This window comes from Pelodiscus sinensis, chromosome 3, assembly GCF_052426305.1.
Source record: "Pelodiscus sinensis isolate ZL-2025 chromosome 3, ASM5242630v1, whole genome shotgun sequence".
Lineage (NCBI taxonomy): Eukaryota > Metazoa > Chordata > Testudines > Trionychidae > Pelodiscus > Pelodiscus sinensis.
The window spans coordinates 177,766,533-177,790,946 of NC_143054.1; the positions used below are offsets into that span (position 1 = coordinate 177,766,533).

The window sequence follows — 24,414 nt, forward strand, 5'->3', positions numbered from 1 at the left end:
TATTCCCTCTAATTTTCCCCACCTCTGAGCAGAATGAATTTTGTTATGTTCACCAATGCGGAGATGATGTGTGACACATCACCTTTATATTGGTTCCCATAATAACTTTCTGTAATAAAATGCGTGTGGCAGGAGTGGGACCAAGGTGTTCTTTGAGTGTGGGAGGGGTTCAGAGCTGGGCAGAGGGCTGGGGTGCAGAAGTGTGAGAGCTCCAGCTGGGAGTGCAGGCACTAGGGAGGGCTGAGGTTGAAGAGTTCAGGGCTGGGACAGGGGGTTGGGGTACAAGGGTTCTGGCTGGGGGTGCAGGCTCTGGAGTGTGGATGGGAATGAGGGTTTGTGATACAGGAAGGGGACTCCAGATTAAGAAGGGGTTCAAGACTAGGGGTTAGTGTACAGGAGGGAGTACAGGCTCTGGGCAGGGGTGTAGGCTTTGGGATGGAGCTAGTAATGAGGGCTTTGGGTTGGAGGACGGTGTTCACGGCTAAGGGGCTTGAGGTGGGGGCAGAGGGTTGGGGCTTGGGCTTACCTGGATGGCTTCCTACTGGGGACAGTGAGGAGGGGCCGCTTTCCCCTGAGCCCAGCAGCTTCAGGGCTTGGGAAGAGATATCTCTCCCCACTTCAGCCCTGAACCCCTTTCTCTCTACTGGTTCTCCTGGCTCAAGAGGACTTTGGAAAAGGTACAATTACTTGGAAAAGTCATCTTTTAGATATTGGAATTTGAAAACTGAGAAGCTTCTGTTATTGGAAAAAATGTCACACGTTCTTTGGAACATAACGGGTCAGATACCCATCTCAGCAGAGCTATGCTAGTTCACACTAGCTGAGAATCTGGCCCCATATCTCAAATGGCATGTTCTAGAACTTCCAGGACAAAATCCTGAAGTCCTTACTCAATTCACTGCAGTCAACAGGACTTTTGCCCGAGTAATGGCAACTGGGTAAAATTCCATGGTCTGTGTTATATAGGATGTCAAATTAGACAAACTAATTGCCCCTTCTGGCCTTAAAATCCATGAATCTGTGGAAAACCGATTAGGCTCCAGATTTCCTTTACGAAGTTGACCTCAGTAACTAGTAGAGCCTCTGTGCTCTAAGTTTGGAAGATTTTATGATTAGTTTTAAGTATTTGGAACCTTTGCTTCTTGTGTAGCACAAATTGACCATAGGTGTCTCAATGCTTCAAAAAATCATGGGGGTTATGGTCATTTCCTGGGGCTGCAAGAACAAAGGGATTTTCTGAGGAGCTATGCCTTCAAATTACCGGGCAATTATACTGCATAATTGTATGATCATACACACTCTTCCTGCATGTAACTGGAAGAAGGGGACTTCAGTTCTATTTTGCATATGTGTATATTAGTTAAGTGTTTGTGGCCTATAGGCTGATATATGGTCTGTATCTAAATCACCAGATTTCTGACTAACACTAGAAAGGTAAATGGGATAGAGTGGAGTATTCATCTCATGGTGGATAGTGGATAGAGGCAGGATCTTGTATGTGAAGGTATAATGTGGACCATAAGTAGAGGTCTTTGAGATATAATAGTATCCAGGATGCATCACTTAAGTACGAGTAGATTCACAATTTACAGGTCACTATTAATTTTTTCTGGACTGGATAATTTTGTTCTGTTCAAAATTAAATGATTCATTTGTTAGAGTAAGGAAGCCAAGTTAAAGATGATGTTGCAAATGTAACTTAATCTTTTCAACATTTTTAGGCTTTTTTTTTTAAGTCTCCCAATTTTTCAAGTGCATATGCAAGTGTTTAGTCATCTAACTGCTATGTTCTGGCGCTAAATGTTAATTTAAAAAAAAAAAACTTTGCTGCTGTATTTTAATAATATTGTTTTTAAAGTAATGTAGCTTTTTTTACAGCCTCATCTCTTTCCTAAATTGTTTCTAAATCATTTGGAATCAATCAACTTAAATGTGTCTTGAAGTCGTGGAAGCCTGTCTGTGTGGGTGCCATGTTGTGGAAACAAACTCAATGTATGCTTTGATCTTGTTGGATGAAGGGAGCTTAATATTACTCAGTATAAATATAAAGTCTAATTACTATTCAATGCTTTTAAAAAAAATAAAAATGGTGAAGTGAATTTATTGCTAAGAGCCAGACTGACAATCACAGAGGCTGTGAAGTATTCCGTTCATCAGCACCACCCTTGATGAAATTCCCATAAGGGTGAGATAATAGTTTGGGCTCTATGCATATTCAACCCTTAGCCTCTTTGAGGAGCTTGCCAGCAAGAATACCAGTTGTGATATTGGTCAATATGGCATATACATCTTGGCTACGTCTACATTGGCCCCTATTATGGAATAGGCATGCAAATGTAGCACTTTGGAAGAGGCAAATCCGCGGGGGATTTAAATATCCACCACGGCATTTGCATTTTCATGGCCGCCGCTTTTTTCCGGCTTGGAGATAAGCCGGAGAAAAGCGTCCAGACTGGCGCGATCCTCCGGAATAAAGCCCTATTCCGGAGGATCTCTTATTCTTATTCTCTTGCAAGTAGGAATAAGAGATCCTCCGGAATAAAGCCCTATTCCGGAGGATCGTGCCAATCTGGACGCTTTTCTCCGGCTTATCTCCAAGCCGGAAAAAAGCGGCGGCCATGAAAATGCAAATGCCACGGGGGATATTTAAATCCCCCGCGGATTTGCCTCTTCCAAAGTGCTACATTTGCATGCCTGTTCCGTAATAGGCAGCCAGTGTAGACACAGCCCTTATGTTTAGGAAATGGATGGACACTACTACCAGATGTATGATAAAAGTTCTTGGTCACAGACAACGTTATCCACTTTTATTCTGTCAACTTAAAGGTGGAAGTTTTTGTATCTCATTTCTAGTCCTCTGAGCCATTCAGTCCTACATAGTTTATTGTAAAAATGTCAGGCAAATAAAATTGGGTGAATACTGCATTTGACAGGGAATAGACAATTTACGTAAGTAATGAAACCATTTCAGAGGGTTATTCAAAAGATAGCTACTAGAATAATAAACTCTCTTGATAATTGAAATAAAAGTAATTTGCAACTGACTATCACATAGGACATTTTATATAGGTATAATAACTTTTTAAAGTAAACATTATATAATCACAATAAATATAAGTATTATGAAGTAAATCCATATGTGGTAATGACAGAAATATAATTGTAATTTTATCCTATTAAACACAAGAGTATAAATCACTGTGAATAATCAGTGAGTTTCTTTTAAAATTAATTCATTCTTCAGGCAATCTGAATAACATTGTTTATTTTCTGTTATCTGATAAGTAAATGCATCAGAATCCATATATTTATGGGAGTAAATACTGCTCCTTGGAAATTGCCGTTGAAAGCTATGTGAGATAAATGTTTTTTCTGGTAAGTTGATTCTCTTTTAGAAACCACTTAATCTTTTTGCAGATGATGTCAGGAAAAGAAAAACTCATTTTATACAATATATTTTAAAGAATGCTTTGCAATTAAAGGGCTTGATCTGCAACTTTGTGGATGCTGGAGTAGACAACCAGTGTTACACTGGATCATCAACCAAGGGCACGTCTACACAGCAGGACTAAAGCCAAAATAAGGAACACAACTTGAGCTATGTCAATTGCGTAGCTTAAGACAAAATAGCTTAATTCAGGTTTTGGTGCTGTCCACGCAGCAGGAAGTCGAAGAAAGAGCACTCTTCCTTCGACTTCCCTTACTCCTCGTAAAATGTGGGTTACAGGAGTCAGAGTAAGAAGTTGTCCAGCTGGACATTATTTTGACATTATGTGGAAGTAATTGCTTGTAGTATAGATACGGATTATGTTATTTCAGAATAACTGACATCTACAGCTGTGTAGACGTACCCCAAGGCATTAGCTAATAAATATACAGAAACCATTTATGGCAAATCATAAGTAGGGCTTCATGTTTAAGGCCTCCACTATGTATTGTGGGTGCTGTAACATGTCTGTAGTAGTATTTACTTAGTTTACTATGACACTGATTTTAATTACGGAGTCTGACATATGTAAAGACTCCACTTTGCTTTGTATCCATGGTATAATTGGGTGTTGCTTTGGAGTAAGAAATATAGTATATATATGTGTGAATGTCAAAGCATTTTGAAATGCACAATAATGTATACCGTACATTTTGTAAATGAAATTAGTTTATAATTTAAATAAAACTTGATTGCATTCTCCAAACCCTCATGTGTAAGTATTTTTCCTTATAATTTTAATACTGGGTACATGAACATTTATGTTTTTTGTTAATTCTTAATGGATACATTTGATAACAGCTAAGACATTAACATAAGTTTTCATTACTAAAAATTAGGAAGGACTTCTCATTTAAAACTCCTCCCAGAAAGTCCTGTGCATTGTTAAATTGGTATTTCAGCTCAAAGCCAGGATGTTTAAGTCAACCATTTTGCATTTTTGAGCTAAACCTTTCCTCTATCAAAAGGACTTTTTAGTATGTGCCATATAATATATAGTGTGTATTTCTTGCAAGTATTTTATCAGAAACTTTACACATGATTGGAGAATGCTACAGTAAGCTAATGATAAACAAAACAACTGTCTCCTGTTTTATGCTGACTATATAGTTCAGTAGAGCAAATCTGGACTCACAAAGATCTTGCTGAAATCATCAAGCAGCGAATAACTGAGCAAATAAAATTAGTGAGCAGAACTTCAGTGAAGGTAACATGCTGACAATGAAAGACATGTTTCTGTAATTTGTTTGGAGAATAGACAGTGGATCATTCTTTAAGTAATTAATGGTGATCACAGAATCTTATTGTGACTGTAAATATATTGTCAAACATTTTTCTCCCATATTGTATTTATTTGGCTTACCAATACTTTCATTTTTTTTAATAGGGATAGGTATAATTTAGGAACATAATTTAAGATTTTGGCTCAGGAGAAGTACAGGAATTCCTTTTCTAGAATAAGAAACTGAAAACTTCATCTGATTCTCATACTGACCTACCTCTTTCTCCCCCGGCCCTTGGTGGAACAATAATTACTAACAGTTTAGTCCTGGTGTGTGTCAGAGCAGGTCAGGGAAACTATTTCATATTGCATGGAAGTTTTCCTTTAAAATTGTCTTTACCGTTATAGCAGAGAGCTCTCCTGTAAAGTGCTTATTTCTTCTTTGCTGTATTTCTTCTCTATTTGCCTGTCCCCGTAGTACTCAGTCAATATTCCAGACTTAAGCACTTCCTTTAGAAATGCCTGTTTTCTACTGCAACCTTAAAGGAGGGGCAGGAAAACACAAATTTTCCAGGCAAGCAGGTTTGAAATAATGGACGAAGTGCATCCCTAATGTATCTCTACCAAGGATGAATTGGGCCCAGGGACTTAGGGGAATAAAGGAGACTCACACAGTACAGCTGTTTGGTACACATATTTGTAGATATAGATATAGAAACAGATGAACTCAGTGGCTTATGTGAGTCTATGGGAAATTAGTAAGTAACCAGGTTCAATCCTTAAGGTTGACTAATTTTATTTTTCCATTCTGAATTACTTCCTTTCATAAAGTACATTTGAAACTTTAGGGAAAAGAGTCATGATTCATAGTTGATTAGAAGGAATGTTGTAAATTACACCACACATTCAATATCAAAGACACCTGTGATTTTGCAGTTAAGACCTGGTCTAAACTGATGCTGTGTAAAGGATTTGGGGCTTAATTCTGATCACCGTTATGCTGGTTTTGCACCAGCATAATTCCATTGACTTCAGTGGAGTTATTCCTGATTTGTGCCAGTGTACAGACCAGAACAAAAGCATATTCGAATGCATATTGAAATCATTAGGAGTCTTTCTGTAAATTTAAGGCCTGATCCAGAGCCAGCCTAAATGAAATCAGAATCAGTGCTACTCAGGCTTTTTACACCTTTTTCTGTGTCTGTTTATCAATGTAGACAGAAACTGCTTTAAGTTGCTGAGGCTGAAAAAGATCTATTTCAGAGTCTTCTGTTAGAAAATGTTGGTCTCAAAAGGTAAAATGCCTTAAATGAAGGAGTATGATTTCTAAAACGCCTTCCCAGAACAACTTGTTTCTGATTTTTTACCATCTTTTGTAAAGGTCACAGAGCTGACAAACACACTTCAGTAACAGTATATTATATAACCACTAGCCATCTCTGTATACAATATGGGGATTACAAAACAAAGCAATCCCCTTTGGTGGAAATCTTCAGGGATTCCTGTGTGGAAATTAATGACACTTTTTATGCTAGGATATTTGGCTGGAAAAGCAAGCACATCTCATTCAGAGACCAGCAAAATTCAATTTGTGTTCCTATGAGTTGGATTTTTTTATGAGCTTCAGAATGTAAAATGCTGATGGAGAGAACCTGGATTCTAGTAAAACAATCCATATATCCCTTCAAATAGATATAGCAATAAGTTTTGTAACCTGAACTCAAATCAGGGTAATAACAGATGTGCTTTGGTTGCTATTCTATTGTATTCCCTTTTCATTTGTCACTAGGTGGTGCCAGAGAGCTAGCCCAAATCCAGAGACTTTGTCTTGAATTACTTTTGCTTCACCATTAGATTATTCCAGAAGTTTTCTGTTGCTGTACTGGTCATTGGCTGCAGATTTTAAGTAGGGATGAAAGACCATAGTTCCATTGATGCGGGGTTTCTGGGCCAGGGTGGGGGCTCCCCAACCACTGTGTTGTTCTGGGGGTCTTTAGTCCAGCAACATCCCTGGCCCTGCTGGACCACAGAATTCCGGATTTGGGAGGTTCAACCTGTACCTCATTAATAACCACTATTCTCTTTGGGACCCTTTATTATTATGTGGTAACATTTTAGCAATAAAGACAGACCTTTATCTTTATCATATTTCTCTGTAGACCTAAATCATCATATAAGTAAACATTCAGATGCCTCATGTTGCTTTTGTTATGACATGATAGGCCTTAAAACAAATGTAAGATAAGTAACTGGGTCATAGTCAGATCTTCTGTGTTTAAAATATTGGTCCTGATCCTGTAGTCCTTACTAAAGCCTATTGACATTAATATGCAATGTCTGAGAAAGGAATGCAGGCCTCAGCCCAAAATCAGTTTGCTATGTAATTCTGTATTGTTGTAATCTCCTGTCTTGTGTTATAGAATTTGGGGAGGAGAGGGGAATCATGTATATAAATTAAATTATTTTTTATTTTGTTGACATTTTCTATTTCTGGATAGTACATATTGTTTGTTTAGGTTGGATTTCTCTATGTCCCAACCCTCTTTTTCATATTTTTCTGAGCATTGATTTTATCAGTTGTGTTGATTTATGAAGGGAAATAGTGCACTGTAATTTATATTTAGTTTTCATCTTTTGCATATTTATTTAATGGCTTACAACAAACATTCTAGGCTTAGTTCATCAGAAATATTCAGTAAACATATGCAGAGTTCATTCAGAACTCCATTTTTCCCTTGCAAAGTGTGGTACTTTTTTTTTTCCTAGTCAAGAGCAAAGATTACACTTGCACACAAACACACCACCAGAGATACAGGTAGGGTTGCCAGGTACCCGGTATTCTACCGGACAGTCCGGTATGTGCGCTCTTTGTCTGGTAAAAAAAAAATCAGAAAATACCGGACATATGCAATGTCCGGTATTCTCTGATTTTTCTGGCTGCGCACCGGACGGAAGCCTGCTGTGGGCGGGGGGAGCGGCTGGAAGGCGGGGCCATGATCGGCGCTAGGAGCCTATGATTGCACAGAAGCCTGGCGGGGCAGGGGCAGTGGCTGGCACTCCCAGCCACTCTCTCCGCCCCCGCCAGGCTTCTGCGCAATCACAGGCTCCCAGCACCAATGGCGGCCCCACCTCCCAGCCTGGGAGCCCCATCTGGGAGGCGGGGCCGCGATCGCCGTTCTGGGCACTTCAGAAGCCTGGCTGGGGAAGTGGCTGGTATTCCCAGCCACATTCAGAGGAAGGCATAAATGACAAGTAAGAACCTGTTTATATCTCTCTACAGTCTCCTTGGGCCTGAGATTTGGGTTTGCAGGGGGTAACAGTGCACACTCAGGATTCCAGCCCGAGTAGGTGGGCGGGGGAGCAGGCAGAGAATGGGTGGAGCCTGGATTCAAGCCACACAACATTTTGGCCACTGACACAAGATAAATAAATACCTTGTGCTGGTATAGCACCAGGGGGGAAATATAACAGCTCTCTCCCCTCTCATGCCTCAGGAGGGCTGATTCCTTCCTTGCACTGTTCTTGTGATGGCATCAGTGAGCCTCTGGTAGAAGTATGTTGCAGACCTGTAGTGCTTGTAAAATTCTTTAAGATCCTTGAATGGAAAACAGTAATAGATGGGCTGGGGGAAAAGGGAGAGGGTCTCAAGGGAAATATTTTGGTGGCATCAGAGTGCAGTCACGAACTCATGCTAGTGGCCACTCTAACAATTTTTCCTAAAAAACGTAATTAACTTTAAGGAAAACAAATAAATATGCACATATACATGTCTAAATTGTAATGCATGTATGTCGGATTTTATTGTAGACTCAATTTAAAAATAATGTACAGTTGACTCTTGTTTTTTACTGGGCTAAACAGAATAGAAACAAATAATGTAGTTTGCACATTCTTGTCTTTTGTTGTTGTTGCTGTTTCTTTTGCTTTTTTATTGCTTTTTTAAAAAAGACTTGCTAGCTAGTAAGTCTGTTTCTATGAAAAATGATATTTGTATGCCCTCCCGCCCCCCCCCCCCCCCCCACCTAATCACTGCCCAGTAGGCATGAAAAGCCAATGCTGGCGGAATGTAGCCATGATGGCTGCATTTGAGAAACACAAAAAGTTGTGACTGGTATGCTGCCATTTCATTGCTGAAATAAGTACAAGGAAATGGTGATTAATGTATTTCACTGAGTGCGATTCAGGTAAATTCCTAGTGCTGGTCATTTGCTTGGACTTTACATATGCAGAAATAAACGTTTCTTTATCCGCATACTAAATGTTCCTGATTGTCAAAACACTCTGCTAATTCTTACATGAGTGTATTTTAAATTTTTGACAAGAGTCTTTGGAAATGTCTCCAAGTCTTTTTTTGTAAATTAGGTTTTTGTCGCTAGCTCATCTAGAATTAATGTTTTACAGTCAAGTCTCACAGGTATAAAATGCAAACAAATAACTTTTGAAAATAAAAACTACCGAAATATCTAATTGTGTTATTTAGCATGTTCCATTCTATTTGTCATGAGTCATTATGATTTATTTATTTTTTTACTGGAAGTAAATGGTATTCAGTGGATTTCAGTAGGACTGGAAGGCTATTAAGATTTCTGAATTGTATTGAAGCTGTTTCTTCAGCTTACCAAATGAAGCCAATGACTTCGAAGCTGAAAGTATTTAGTTTCACCTCTTTTCAATGTACGTGTATATTTTTAAGCCACCGTGTTTATTTTTTTCCTTTCTACAGAGTTGTCTAAGGAGAAACTGATGCCAAGGGTAGGTTGAGAAGGTGCAAGATGACAACAACAGTTGCAACAGACTATGACAATATTGAAATCCAACAGCAATACAGTGATGTGAACAACCGCTGGGATGTCGATGACTGGGACAATGAAAATAGTTCTGCACGACTGTTTGAGCGATCCCGCATTAAGGCCTTAGCTGGTAAGCATTCAAGTTATTGGAACTCAGTGCAAGTACTTAACAAAACAAGATTTCCATTCAGTAGAAATCTGATGTATAAGAGTGACTTATTGCTTCATGGGACAGCCCAATGCTTTTAAAATATCCCTTCTTGAATTTTGTGTGTATTTGTCCCTGTTAAAAACATTCTATTGGCTGCCTGACAGAACTAAAGTCCAAGACTCAAAATTCTAATATAATTGAGTAGTAAGCTTTATTTATGTCGTATGTAGTATTCAGGATGTGAACGACTAGTCAACTATGCAATAAGCAAATGCTTATTGAATAGCCGACACATTAGTTGACTAGTTGCTCCCCCCACTTGCTGCCTTTATCAGAAAAAGGCAGCAAGGGAGTGGGAAGAAGAGGGCATGCTTCAAAGTGGCAGCTGACCCTGGACTCTGTGCAGCGCTGCTGCTTTGAAAAGCTGCGGGGAGCACGGGGCCAGTGGGGGACTGCTTGAGTCCCCTACTGGCCTTGTGCTCTCTGCAGCCCTTTTGCCTTTGAAGTGTAGCAGCAGCCATAGGCCGTTGCTACATTTCAAAGGCTGAGGCACCCTTATCAACTGATTGAATAGTCGCTACAAATTGCATTGACTATTCGATTAGCCAATTAATCTAAATTTAACATCCCTATGTAGTGCTACCTAAGGAGGAAAATTCTACCAGTGTAGACTCCTGTGACATGCCTCAGCAGTGGATCCCACTTGGAGCTACAGTCATTCTTTGCCATGTGTGAACCAGACCCATGCTTAATGTGTCGCACAGAGGTGCTGGGGCTCAAGCAATTTTTTTACATTTGTAACTGATGCAACAAGCGCAGAGGTGCCCAGGCTATGAAGAGCCAAACCTGGAGGTGCTGGGGCTCAGCTCTGGCAAGTTCTAGTGCAAATAAAGCACAGCCAGGCCCACGTCAGAACAGTTTTCCCTCAAAATCAGCCCATATAAGCTACAGTGGGAGCAATACAACCTCCAGCTAGCCTGACGAGTAGGACAAGAACGTGCTAACTAGATGATACTACACCTCACTTTATATAATGTGCTTTTGGTCACTGCTGATAAAATAAAATATTGTTATAGTTTCACCATTTCCTCAGTATAGATGGCTTAACGTGTAAATGTAGTACTGGACTAAATTTGAAGAGCTCGTGTACTGTACTGTCCTTGGAACAAGCTAGAAAAGTTGGTCTGCTATAAATCTGAATCTGTACAGCAGATTGTGAGTAGCTTCTTTTTGGTCCAGCTGACCTGTTTGTTACCTTATTAAGTCCAAACAAAGAAAAGAGGCTCCTTAATTCACCTTCAGGATACTAAGTGCCTCATTCATTGACTGCTCTAGTCAGTTTTCTAAAATCTCTACTGTGGGTTAAAAACTTTCCCAGAATCTGAAAGTGAAATTTCTCAGGCAGCCTGAGTAAGTTTCCTTGAATGATTTGAATTCTTTGAAAAGGAGGGACTTAACTTGTCCACATCAGTGTGGTTATTTGACTAGATTATGTTGTCTGATTAATGTTATATGTACGCTTTGAAGTGTAATGTCTAATCATTGTCTTGGTGATAATATATACACACACTTAGTTTTTCACACATAGTAGTATTGAAATAGAAGGTTTTTATCCCTTTTTCCCAGAGTACTTCAATGAGTGTATGAACTTGTCCTGCAATTCACAGTAAGTTCCTATTTCCAGTGTACAGAGATTAGTTTTGAGAAATACGGACTTAATTGATTAAAAACAAGACAACAGAAAGCCAAATTTTATTGTCAGTTACACCAGTATGAATCAGGAGTTACTCCAGTGAAATCAGTAGAGTCATTCCAGATTTATATTACAGTAACTGATAATAGTTTTGGTTCAGTTTCTTTATCAAAATGGACACAGCAGGTTCTGTTCGTCAGAGTCCAGACAGAGAGTGCAGTAGTAAATGTTTTCTCATACTACCATACTTATTGCCTTTCTGAATAAACTGTTATGAAATGTCACTTAGCCACTGTGATTTACATTTTTTTAAAAGGTAGTTAGTCTTTGGTAGATCATGAACATGTCCTTCTTATCTAGAATATAACTTCTGACTAAATTTGAATGAATGTTTTGATTCATCTGCTATGGAAATAAGTCTAGAAATCAGAACTGCTTCAGTTACATGCATCAGATGGGAATCTTCACAGTTTTTAAAATTTTGGCTGCATATTCAAATTATTTTGATTCATGGTTCTATGATGTACAACACAGTACACAATATTAATTTCTAGATCTTAAAGGAATCTGAAGGACGGTATAATTTTCACAGTCTTTTCATTTGGCAAGGTTTAAAACACTCAAGATGTTCTTAAATGGACAAATGCTATATTTTGAGGCTTTCACAATCATTAGTAAGTTCTGACAAAGATATGCCATTATCTAAAGTTATAAAGTTTCTAAAATCCATATAATTTCCTTTCTAGTTACGTTCTGATCTTCATGCAAATTGTATTTGACTCTTTATTTTTTGTTTAAAGGCATGTGATTATTGCATATGAAAGATTGCACATTAACCAAACATGTTTGAGTGGCAGAGATATTATGTCATGCTTCCTTAGCTCTGAGGCACTGTACTGCAAAGTAATTTTTATGCATTCTATAAATGATTTCCTGGATCACATGGTAGCATGTCCACATTCCTGACCTCTGAACAAAATACCTCAGTAGTGTGGGACATACTGTGAGGAGGGAAAATAGCTCAAAATGTGCTGAGGTTTCTGATTATTGGAATTTTGATTAGAAGAGCAGTTACACATACAACAATTGTTAATGTATTAAAATATTTTATTTATAAAATTTACTTTGGCAAGGGATAAGTACTATCTTCTTTCATTCATAAGGACAAAACTCCAATGCTGCAATTTGCTGAGTCTCCAAACCCTACCTAGTGAAGTCAGTGGGAGTTGATGGCTCACAACACCTTGATGTTTCTAAGGCTACATCTACACTGTAGTACTTTTCCTGGATCCTCCAATGCCGCCTCCAAGGTGTGCATCTGTTTTTCCGAAAATGTGGACTTGCTCTTTTGCCATCCCTGTAAATCTCATTTTATGAGGAATAAGGGATGTGTCAAAAGAGGGCTTTTTTCTGAAATTTGGTGCCATGTCGATGTGCCAAATTTCGGAAAAGCCTCTTCCTGAAGTAAATCAGAAAAAGATACACAATTTGTGTATCACAAATTATGTTTCTTTTTCCGATTTATCTTTGTAGTGTAGACCTAGCCTGACTATCTTGCGTTTTCAGGCTTAGAGCTGGGTGACAGGAATATGAAATCATTCATGCAGTTAAATAAAGGCCAAATCTTGAAGCTCTTATTCATGTGATTAACCTGTTGAATTTAAGAGCAACTACTCATGGAAGGGATGAAGGACTGGGTCCTAATCCTAAACTTTGTTACTTTCAGAAGACCTGTATTTTTAATTGAAAATCACAGATACCATCAGCACAGTGCAAATTAAAGTTGTAGGTTAAATGTCTGCCCTGTAATGGTGCAGTTCTTTTTAGCTAATTAAAAAAAAAGTTAGGGCCTGATTGTGATATAAGCATACTGACGCAAATCAGCAGTGACTCTAGTGTAAGACTAGAATCAGGCCCTGTGATGTTTAAAGTTTGACATTACATGAGGAGCAAATTGCATTTTACTATTACCTATTTAAAATATTTGGTGTTTTACTTTTATCCAGTAGATTTGATGTTATTTTTGTTACAAATATTATTAGTAAGAATTAGGCACCTGATATAGCTCCTGTTGACGTCAGGTGCTTCACTGACTTCCGTAGCAGCTAGATCACACACCTTATTACTCACCTTATCTGAGTAATAAATAATAAACATGAAACAATCTCTTAAAGGACATAGAAGTAGGTGCTTAAATAATTCAGATAATTTAAGAGAGACAACAGTTTAAAAAACAGAGAATCTACTATGGATTTGGTATGGAACTATAGATAGTCACTTCTCATGTAGAGGAATTGATTAGGTTTTTCAGGCATTGCTCGCTATTGTTATAAGTGTATACATTTTTACCTTTTTTCCTTTTATAGTTGGCATTGTGGGTGCCTTGTGGCACAGAAGCTATTGCTACATGAGTTTACAGTGGCACAGCTGCATGCATCTGTGTAGCTGCATTAAGCTGATGGGAGAGAACTCTCCCATTGATTTAATTAATCCACCCCGAAGAAGGCTCTCCTACTGAAACAGCACTATCCACATAAGAGCTTCTGTCAGCATAAATTATGTTGCCCAAGTGGGTGCCTAATTTACACCCCTGAACAGCATCACTTATTTTGACTTAATCTGTAGCATAGCCATAGCCAGAGACTTGGCTCCTTCCACTGGTGTAGCCCTGCTTAAAAATACTTCTATTTAAAACCAAAGGTTATATTTATAGTCTGAACCAGTACTCCAGGCAAGCACTTTTCCAAATGCATTTCCTGCTTCTCTGCCTGATGGATGATCTTTCCTTCCATCTCACCAGGTGGACAGGGAGGAGCCCCATTGCTTGGGATCATAGATAAAACCCTTGGGCTTTACCCTTCAGTGGCAGGGCACAGGTTACAGGCCCCTGTCTGGGGCTGAAGGAAGCTCTTCTTGGGCTTTGGCTTTGCCCCATGTCTTCCCCATCTGGAGTGGTGGGGCTTGAGTTTTGGTCCCCCCCCACCTGAGGCAGAAGGGTTTGGGTGGGCTTAGGCTTCAGTATCCCCTCCTAAGGTTTTAGAGTAATTTTTGTTGCCAGTAGGGGGTCATGATGCAATGAAGTTTGAGAACTCCTGTTCTAAAATTGTTAAATAGCTATGGTTGCTACAAACATTTGAGTGCAGGTTCAGTGAGATACATTGTAAGTCTGTGGAATTTTCTCCTGTTTATATAGTGTTCTTTATAAAATTCATATCTCCATGTCCCTGTTATCCTGCCCTATCATCAAACAGTCTATTGGGTATCACAAATCGTGCATTAGTCTTACAGGACAGATCCTGATTCTTTATGCACCCGCATAGGTAATGATAGTAAAGAGTGGCACTGCTGCTGGCATTAGAAACTGCACAACTCGTGCATCTGTAGCCAGTGTGAATAATCCTGCTTGTTCAAATGCCATCTGTCCATGATATTATAGCACATTCTTGTGAAGTGGTGGTTAAGAAAAGTTTGCCTCCTCCAAAATATTCCATTGTTCAAGAGATGTTGATAAAGAATTAGCTCAGATATTTCAAATTGGCTTGACTAAAGCTGTTCACCTCACTCCACATTTTAAATGTTAGCCTTTGTCCCTCTGGTTTACCTGAGTAAGTAGGAGGTCTAAGACTCAGCTGTAAGACTCAGGAAGGAGGAACTTCATAATTTTTGGAATGGAAGGCTTTGTCTGCACTGGCAATTGAGCAACAAAGCTTTTTATTGTTCTCAGGTGCTTGAAAAACCCAACCATGAATGACAAAAGCTCTGCCTCAGCAAGTGCTAGTATAAACAGTACTTTCCTGCGGACAAAGCAAATGCCAGATGAGGAGGTAGAAGGTTATTTTGTGCAGAAAAAGGTTGTTTTTGCTGCCCAACTTTTAGTGAAATGGCTGCATTGACATGGCCATGTCACTAGAAACCATGTAGTGTAGAGCAGTGTTTCACAACCAGTGGTACAACTACCCTTTGGAGTACTTGAGAGAAGTCTGGGGGGTACATCAACACAACTGAAATTTGGAGAAAACTGATTTTTTGTTTTAAGTTTTACAGCACTTTATTATTTTTGTACTTTTTACACCCAAAAATTTCATCGCCCACCCCGCTACAATTAAGTTGTTTAAATAAATGTGTTGCAATGGCAGAAAAAAATGGTGTGTCTGAAAACTGTAGGTACTGGGGGTACTTATATATATATAAATATATATATATATATATATATATATTTTTTTAAAAGGGGTACTTTATAAAAAAAGGTTGAGAAACACTGGTGTAGACAAAGCCAAAGAGGCTTGTCTCTTTAGTTTTTTTAGCTGAGTTCAAGCTTGTGCCCTTCCTTCTATGGTAATGCATATGTTAGATCCTGCAATTTAATTTTAACAGGTGAATGGAACACTGCAAAGCTGTTTTCAGGCAATCTCAGAGGGGATTATGAAGATCATCAAGGGAGGGGAATTCCAGGATCAAGAATGCTCCACTTAGGACATTCAGTCCCCAGCCTATCAAGCATTCATACTTAGGGGGGAGTGTTAGCAGCTTCATCTGACCTTACGCATCATGGTTGTGCATGGGAATAGAAGTGGTCTTTCAGACAAACAAGACCCAAGCCATGCATGGCTCATTGTTCATTGTGAACAACTTGAGTTGCATCCATAAGAAAATTGTAGGAAATGAAGTTTTCAAAGAGCTCATTCTGTTCTTGTATTTTTCTTTGTTAATATTGGGATTTTAGGTTTAGAGACAACAAAAAATCATACTGGAGATGTTCTGGGTAGCTACAAAGTGAGTCTGCCCTATGTGGGTAGATTCGTTGTAGCATTTGGCCACAATAGTTGAGCCTGAATTTGGACTACCCACATGTGTTATCTAGGTTCCCAAAGAACCTCATGCACTGACAGATTACATTGTGGTAGGCATTTTTACTTATTACTCAAGAGTATTTAGTCATATTGATAAAACACTGTACAGTACACAGCTCCAGATCAACCATGGGAAAGACTGAAATTCTCTTATCGAGTTACTGTTTACCTTTTTTTTTAGGCATATACTTGTTTGTCCTTGCTATCTGTCTGGCAGAGAGGGTCAGCAGCCTGCCCCCTCTCCCAGTCACTCGGAGCTCCGGAAGTGGAGCAGAGCTGCTGCTAAGCAGCCAGAGCAATCCTATGGCAGGGAGGGAGGGGAAGAAGACTGCACGTGGATGCTGCCAGTCACCATCCCTTCATTTCCAATTGGCCAGGAACAGGGAACTGTGACCAATGGGAGCTGAGGGGGTGGTTCTGGCAGAGAGAGGCGGCACACAGAGCCATGTGCCACCCACTCCCCATCCCTAAGAACATCTTCTGGGAGCAGAGTGGGGTGGGGAAGGCAGGAAGCCTGCTTTAGCACTGCTGTACTGCAAACAAGGAGCCACTCCTGGAAAGTGCCACTTGGCAGGAAGCCCCACGCCCTCCTGGAGCCAGCACCCCACACCCCTTCTTGTACCCCTAGCCCTGCTCCCCCTACCCCGAGCATGCCATATTTATGTATGTGTGCAGTTAGCTTTGTGTGTGTTGTGGCTCTTGAAATAGTTTAGTTTAGGACAAAAACAAATGGGCTTTCTTTGAAAGATTGCAGAAACCCAGGACTAACATATCTCATCTAGTACCAAAGTTTCTGCCCCTTCAGCGTGTGAAGTACTCAATAAAAATATACCGTTGGAATTAAGCATTAGGTCCAAAATGAGTAACAAAGGAATATAAAGCAATGATGTAAATTCTGTACCCCATCAAAACTAAAAAGGCTCGTTTGAGCTGTTAAAATTTACTACTGAGATTAACCTCTTCTAAAATCTCATGTACCTCTGTTTGTTAAGATATCTGGGACCTAATAAAACTAAATACATTGATTTTAAAAAGAAGTATTTAAGGGGAGTGGAGCCTGAAGTATAGGGAGACTTCTAAATAATATAGAAGCATTCAAGACTTCACAGAAGAATGGATGTCAGGTATAAAGGACATCTGAAGGATTCACTTGATACAAAACAGAAACATAAAACCCACAGGATTGCATTAGCAGATGAACCTCTTTTTCAGTTAGTTGGAATGTTCAGGGCCACTCAAGTACTGAAGATAACGCTGAATAAAAAGTACAATTTCATGGCAATACACAAATGTATAGCTATTTTAAATGTGTCAGCTAACCTAAGTTTTTTAAGGAATAAATCTTGTCATCATCTCTCACATGTAGTCCCATTATTTCATTAGTACCTAAAATTATTGCAGTCTTAAAACCCAGCTAAAACAATGGGGCTACGTCTACACTGGCATGAATTTCCGGAACTGCTTAAAACGGAATACTATTCCGTTTTCAGTTTTTCCGGAAAAGGAGCGTCTACATTGGCAGGCTGCTTTTCCGGAAAAGCCCTTTCCGGAAAAGGGCCAATGTAGACGCACTTTTCCGGAAAAGAGCCCCGATCACCATTTTCGTGATTGGGGCTTTTTTCCGGAAAAGAATACTGGGCTGTCTACACTGGCCCTTTTCCGGAACAGTGTTCCGGAATAAGGACTTATGCCCGAGCGGGAGCAGAATAGTTTTTCCGGAATAGTGGCTGATTTTGTACAGTAGAGCATTGTTGCTTTTCTGGAAATTCAAGCAGCCAGTGTAGACAGCTCGCAGCTTATTCCGGAAAAGCGGCTGATTTTCCGGAATAAGTGGCCCAGTGTAGACACAGCCTGGGACTAAAATTGGAATCAAGAGGATACTCCCATTGGTCCTTTAGAATGAACTGTTTACTACTTGTAAAGGGACAAGTATAAGTCTTTCTGATGTATTTACTGTAGCAATGCATAATCCAGCCAGGAAAATGGAAAAGAAAGGAAATGCATATGATCCATTTCTGGTTGCTGAGATCCTCATAAGCCTACTTAAAATCCTGTGCTGTTTCTTTTTCTTCCATTTTTCCCAGTACATTATCTTTCCTAGATGATAGCACTATAACAGTGCCAACTCAAGACTCCATGGTCAAAAGTATTCATTAATTTTTGTTGCCCATCTTCAGACAGTCCAGGTTTGATTTTTCAGAGGGATTGATCACTCATTGTACTTATTGATTCATTTAGTATTGTGAGTTCTTAGCATCTCTGAAAGTTAGAGATATAGGACATGGACGTCTAAAATAAATGGATCCTTTGAAAATTTAGACCTCTCAGACTAAGAGAGAAGATACATTGTATTGCCATACATAATCATTTCCATCCATCCACAGCCATTTGGTGAATAGCAGACATGTAGCAAAGCAGATAATCATAGAATAATAGGACTGGAAGGGACCTCGAGAGGTCATCGAGTCCAGCCCCCCGCCCTCAAGGCAGGACCAAGCTCCGTCTACACCATCCCTGACAGATGTCTATCTAACCTGTTCTTAAATATCTCCAGAGAGGGAGATTCCACCACCTCCCTTGGCAATTTATTCCAATATTTGACCACCCTGACAGTTAGGAATTTTTTCCTAATGTCCAATCTAAACCTCCCCTGCTGCACTTTAAGCCCATTACTCCTTGTCCTGTCCTCAGAAACCAAGAGGAACAAATTTTCTCCTTCCTCCTTGTGACACCCTTTTAGATATTTGAAAACAGCTATCATGTCCCCCCCCTTAATCTTCTTTTTTCCAAACTAAACAAGCCCAGTTCATGAAGCCTGGCTTCATAGGTCATGTTCTCTAGGCCTTTAATCATTCTTGTCGCTCTTCTCTGTACCCTTTCCAATTTCTCGATATGGTTGTCTTGTAATGTTCTTCCTCTTACAAGACAACCATATCGCTGCCACTTCCTGGATTATTCCTGATTTGAACAAAAGGGCCACAGTGATATCCCATCAAGTGTGTTTGTTAGTATTATGCTGTATCAGCAGGATAGTAATTTACAGTTCTTTGCTAGTCATTTAACATGTTGCCCATTAAAATTAAATCAATTTTGGAATTTCTAAATTTTATTACACGAGGTTGAGGAAATTTCACATAGTCTTGCAGGGGAGGAGAAAGAGAGAGAGAGAAAGAGAGAAGAAAATAGAAGCAGTTGCTCAATTTTGGTTAACCACAGCTTTATGGTCAGTTAGTAAGGCCAACTCTAAACTAAAAACTTCTTCTGGTACAGTAGAGTCAGTTATGGGTATGGTTTCTTTTACCCCCAACATTTCTATATTGGCAAACTCTCTAATGTAGGCTTACTACATGCTGGATTGATAGGCAGCAGTTGATGCAGCAGATGCAATAAATCGACTGCCAAGTGCTCTTTACCATTGACAGCCATACTCCACCAAAATGAGAAGAGAAAGCAGAGTCGATAGGAGAGTGTCAGCTGTCGATTTATCATAGTGAAGATATTGCAGTATGCAGACCTAAGAACGTCGACTTAAGCTATATTATTCACGTAGCTGAAGTTGCATAACTTAGCCTCAATGGTCTGTGGTAGTGTAGACAGGGTCGTAGATTCAGTTATATCGGCATAAGTTGTTTTGCTGGTATAGCTTATTTATGTTGGGGAAACAATCTATGCTGTTTCAGCAAAAGCCTTTCATTGCCACTTATAAACTGTATCTATGCTGGGAGGATTTGTTGATATATTTGTACCAGTACAGAGATACCAGGAGATCTTTTCTAGTGTAGACCTGGCATGACACAGGTAGGACTCTCCAGCCTTGGAACTAATGCCTACTGCAACCAGCATAGAAGTAAGTAAGCTGGAGTAAAAATGAGTGATACGCTCTAGTCCTGAAAATCAGTGATAAAATTCTAGCCTCTAATGGGGCATTGAGAGGAGTGTGACAGAAGAGACACTGTTACTTTTTTGTACATCAACTGCCATGCTTGTATATGGCCGCCTGTGGTGAGCAATATGCGTTGATCATAACAATTGTTAAAGCTTAACCCCTATCTTTAAAGCAGTACATCATTTATTTGATTTTAAGGTTACTGAGATAATTTAAAAAACAAATTCACAGGCAAGTAGTAAAATTGTTTATTTTTGCCTTATTTTATTCCTCCTCCCCCCCCCCCCCCCCTTTTAAAAAGTCTTGACAGGCTTGTGCAGAAGAAAATTATATATGTGATGTGATGGGATCCCCGGGGTAAAACCCAAAACTGGGGTATTGCAGTGCCACTCAACTCTCCAGTCTGAACTATCTCTCATGATTCTAGTGACAAGCATTGAACCCCTCCAGGCACTGTTATTACTTGGCGCAATAGTATGTGGAGACTGTATGCATGTTCCCTGAGCCACTCAAGAATCGCACAGAGAAATGCACCAGCCCATTCCTTCGCAGCTCTCTAGCCTTGCACCTCAGAACTATCCTCTGGTACTGGTCAGAAGCCTGGCCACTGTAAATGTATTACCCAATCCACCCTGCCCTCGATGTGGAGAGGACAAACACAAGCTTTTGTAAACTGAACTGAGATTTTCAAAGACTTCAACCAACCCCCTATTTTAGGTAAAATAGAAAACAGGTTTATTAAGTACAGATAGATTTAAGTGATTATTTGGTAGGCGCAATAGGTCAGAGATAGTTAGCAAAGAAAATAAAATATAAGTATCCAGTCTAAATTTTAAACTTTATCAAACTAGGCAGTATTTGGATCAAACAGTTTTCTCTCCCCACTGGATGTTTCCGTCCTTAATTCACAAGCTTCTCCTTTTAAGCCTGGGACAGATCTCCTCAGCAGACGTCTTTGTCTTCCCAGCATTTTGGTTGCTTCCAGTGGGGCTGTGGGAGGAGAAAGGCCAAGGCAGTCCATGTCCCTGGACTACACAAGCCCAGACTTGTCCTAGTAGACTTCGCTGAGTCATGGAGTTGAGCAATTCCCCAGTGTGTGATGTTTGTGGAACTCTCTAATGGTATTGTAAATCCATTGTTTATAATTCTCCTGCTGATTAACAAGCATTTATCACCTTTCTGGGTGGGGATCACCACCCGTGTTGTCACTGGGGAGCTAGCGGTAGACACTCTCAAATTTACAACATATTTCAGCAAAATCTCATAACTTGATCCACACACTTGATATATACATTTGAGCAGAGCAGTGAGTCTCAGCAGATCATGACCTTTCATATGATATCTTACATGGCATGCTTTGCATGAAATATGTCATAATTCTATGGCACAGGTGAATATGGAGGTTCCAGGGTGCTTCTTTGAGGTACAGGGTGGCACACATGGATCTATCAAATAGTACAAATGATACTATTTTTGGAACAAATTTATTAAATATAGTTTGGGGCACAAGCAATAGGTATAGCATTGTTAAACTCAGAAGAAAAGCATGGTTGTGGTATGGCATAAACACAGGTATTTATTGTGGCCCCGTTGTGTCTCAGGCTACATCTACACTGCAAGGTTTTTGCGCAAAAGCCCTGCGGAGCATCCACACCTCCAATGCACTTTTGCGCAAGTAAATCAGCAGTAAAACGGCAGAACAGAGGGCTTTTGCCAATGTAGGTAAACCTCCTTCTGCGAGGCATAACTCCCTTTTGTACTACAGCTATTGTGCAAAAAGGCAAGTGTGGATGCTCCAGAAGGGTTTCTTGTGCAAGAAAACCCTATGGGAAAATGCACAAGTGCTCTGATGGTTATTCTGTGAGGATATATCTACACTTGCACCCTCTTTCGAGAGAGGGATGCAAATGAAGACATTCGAAATTGCAAATGAAGTGCAGGATATTTAAATCCCAGGCTTAATTTGCAATTTCGAATGTCTTCATTTGCATCCCTCTCTCGAAAGAGGGTGCAAGTGTAGACATACCATGAATGGCAATCAGAGCTTTCTTGCGCAAGAGTGTCCAGCAGTGTGGATGCTCTCTTGTGCAAAAGCACATCACTTTTGCGATGCACTTTGAGGTGTGGACGTGCTCTTGTGCAAGAAGTTTTTACACAAAAACTCTTGTGCAAAAGGCTTCTTGCGTAAGAAGCCTGCAGTTTAGACGTAGTCTCAGTAGGTGCAGGTGTAATGTAAGAGCAGGCTGGTGTGGAGAGCAGAGCCCCAGCTGGGGCTGTTGATGGGGAGTGCAGCCCCAGTGGGGTTGCAGGCAGTGGGGCCAGCGCCTGAGAGCGTAGCCCTGGCCAAGCTGGTACAGCAGTGAGTTTAGCCCCAACCAGGCTGGAGGCAGCAGCACCAGTGGCTCCCACGAGTGCAGCCCCGGCCATAGCCGGCACAGCACAGTAATGAGTGCAACCCCAGCCGGGTTCAGCACAGCGAGAAGTGCAGCCCTAGCCAGGCCAGAGATGTGGGGCCTGGATCACAGCCCCATCCCCAGACAGGAATGCAGCCCTGGCAGGGATGGGTGCAGCAGGGCTGGCAGGGGAGCATGGCTGAAAGCAGGGAGAGGAGCCTTGACTTCCTCTGCTCCAGAAAACTCTATGGTTTGGGACTGCTCAGCTCCCAAGGGTGCCGGACCAGGGAGGTCCTACGTGTAGTAATTAAAATTATCAAATGCTGTGATGTGTTAGTTAAGGAACCTGATTGTTTGATGGCAAGTTAATAACTTTGCAAACAGCACACAGATTGCCACGGTATGACAAGTGCAACTGTCAGAATAGACTCATTCTGCATCTTGGTTCTGCATCTTGGGAGTAATACAGACTGTGAGCAGTTGCTGGCAGCATGTGCCGGAAACTCTGAAAACCATGACCATTTTATGCATCCAATTAAGCTCTACTGAGGCTGGCAATAGCTTCTAAGAAATGGATAAGGGAGAACACAATATCTTCCCAGGAGCTGAGACAGTTAATTCTTGTATATTGAGCTCTAGGCCTGGAGGGCAGGCACCATATTTCCCCCACTTAGTGTCACAGAGAAAGCTCCATGCATGCATCAGTCTTTAAGCACAGAGAGGGATGAACTGCATACTCCTATGATTCAGCTGAGGACAGAGTGGTCTCTAAACTTGTTGGTTTAGCCAAATGGAAACTTTTCAAAAGTAAGTGTAGCGCATCGGAGAAAGCAAAGGAAAAGCTGGAAACTGAAAAGCTCATCAGTTAGGTGACAGAGAGCCATCTTTGCACAATGGAAAGGAGGCTGGAAGCTGCTGGAAACTGAGTATAAACGTGGATGATTATGATGATTTTTTTTTCATATGAAATTCCCATGAGGTAACAGAAAAGTCAGTGAGCCTATGGAGCTGATTCGATTTTCTTACACAATGTTTCTCATGGTAACTGCATTAATTTCAGTGGAGTGATTCTTGATTTACATTGCTGTAAGTGAGAAAAGAACGGTGCCATTGGACTCCCTGATTGGTGCAGTACAGCTCTGTCCTGTCTGTCTTTGTTTTCATCAACTGCTTATCACAAGGGCATCTGAAGAGAGTAGAGCACTATGGAGATGTGCTTTTGGCTGCCTGTATTGCTAAGTTAAATGGGCTGTAGCTTTCTGCATCCGTGGAGTAGAGACAGGCTCTTAAAAGCAGTAAAGAAGGCCAGATATTATTTATGCAGGGAACTAAAATACTTCTGGGCACCAAGATGCACAAGAAAAAAGGAAAAGTGCTCATGATAAATGCGAAATCTGTTACAGAGGACAAGATGGATGCTAGTGCATAGGTGCTGGAACCGGGCGTGCTGGAGGTGCTGCCCCATCCTGTCCCTTGAACTGGTTTCCATTATATACAGGGTTCACAGTATGTTTCAATGGTTCTCAGCAGCCCCCACCTATAAAAATAGTTCTTCAAGTGCTTGTTCACGTTAAATCCAATCAGGTGTGTGTGAACGCTGTGTGCACAGACATCAGGCACTTTTTCTCTTACTATCTTCCGTTGGGTTATCTGTAGAGCCTGGAGTGGTGCCTTTATGGTATTCAATAAATAATCCTGTCGACCCTTCCTCCCCTCTCCTCCCACTGTCCCTGGTGGCATTGAAACTGCAATTACTTGCATGCAAGTGCTCCCTTTACTCCTGGGCTGTGTCTAGACTGGCAAGTTTTTCCGGAAAATCAGCTGCTTTTCCGGAAAAACTTGCCAGCTGTCTACACTGGCCGCTTGAATTTCCGGAAAAGCACTGACGATCTCAAGTAAGATCGTCAGTGCTTTTCCGGAAATACTATGCTGCTCCCGTTTG

At 40.5% G+C, this 24,414-nt stretch overlaps 1 protein-coding gene across 4 annotated transcripts in view; it reads left to right on the forward strand.

Annotated features, from left to right (window-relative positions):
• The window catches only part of SPTBN1 (spectrin beta, non-erythrocytic 1), a 211,532-nt gene that overhangs the window by 59,377 nt on the left and 127,741 nt on the right, over positions 1–24,414 (forward strand). For all 4 annotated transcript variants that reach the window (XM_075925482.2, XM_075925484.2, XM_006122116.4 and 1 more), the window contains exon 2: positions 9,433–9,629. In XM_075925482.2, coding sequence (XP_075781597.1) covers positions 9,482–9,629 — 148 coding nt within the window. In that variant the 5' untranslated portion in view covers positions 9,433–9,481. The remainder of the gene's footprint in view (positions 1–9,432; positions 9,630–24,414) is intronic.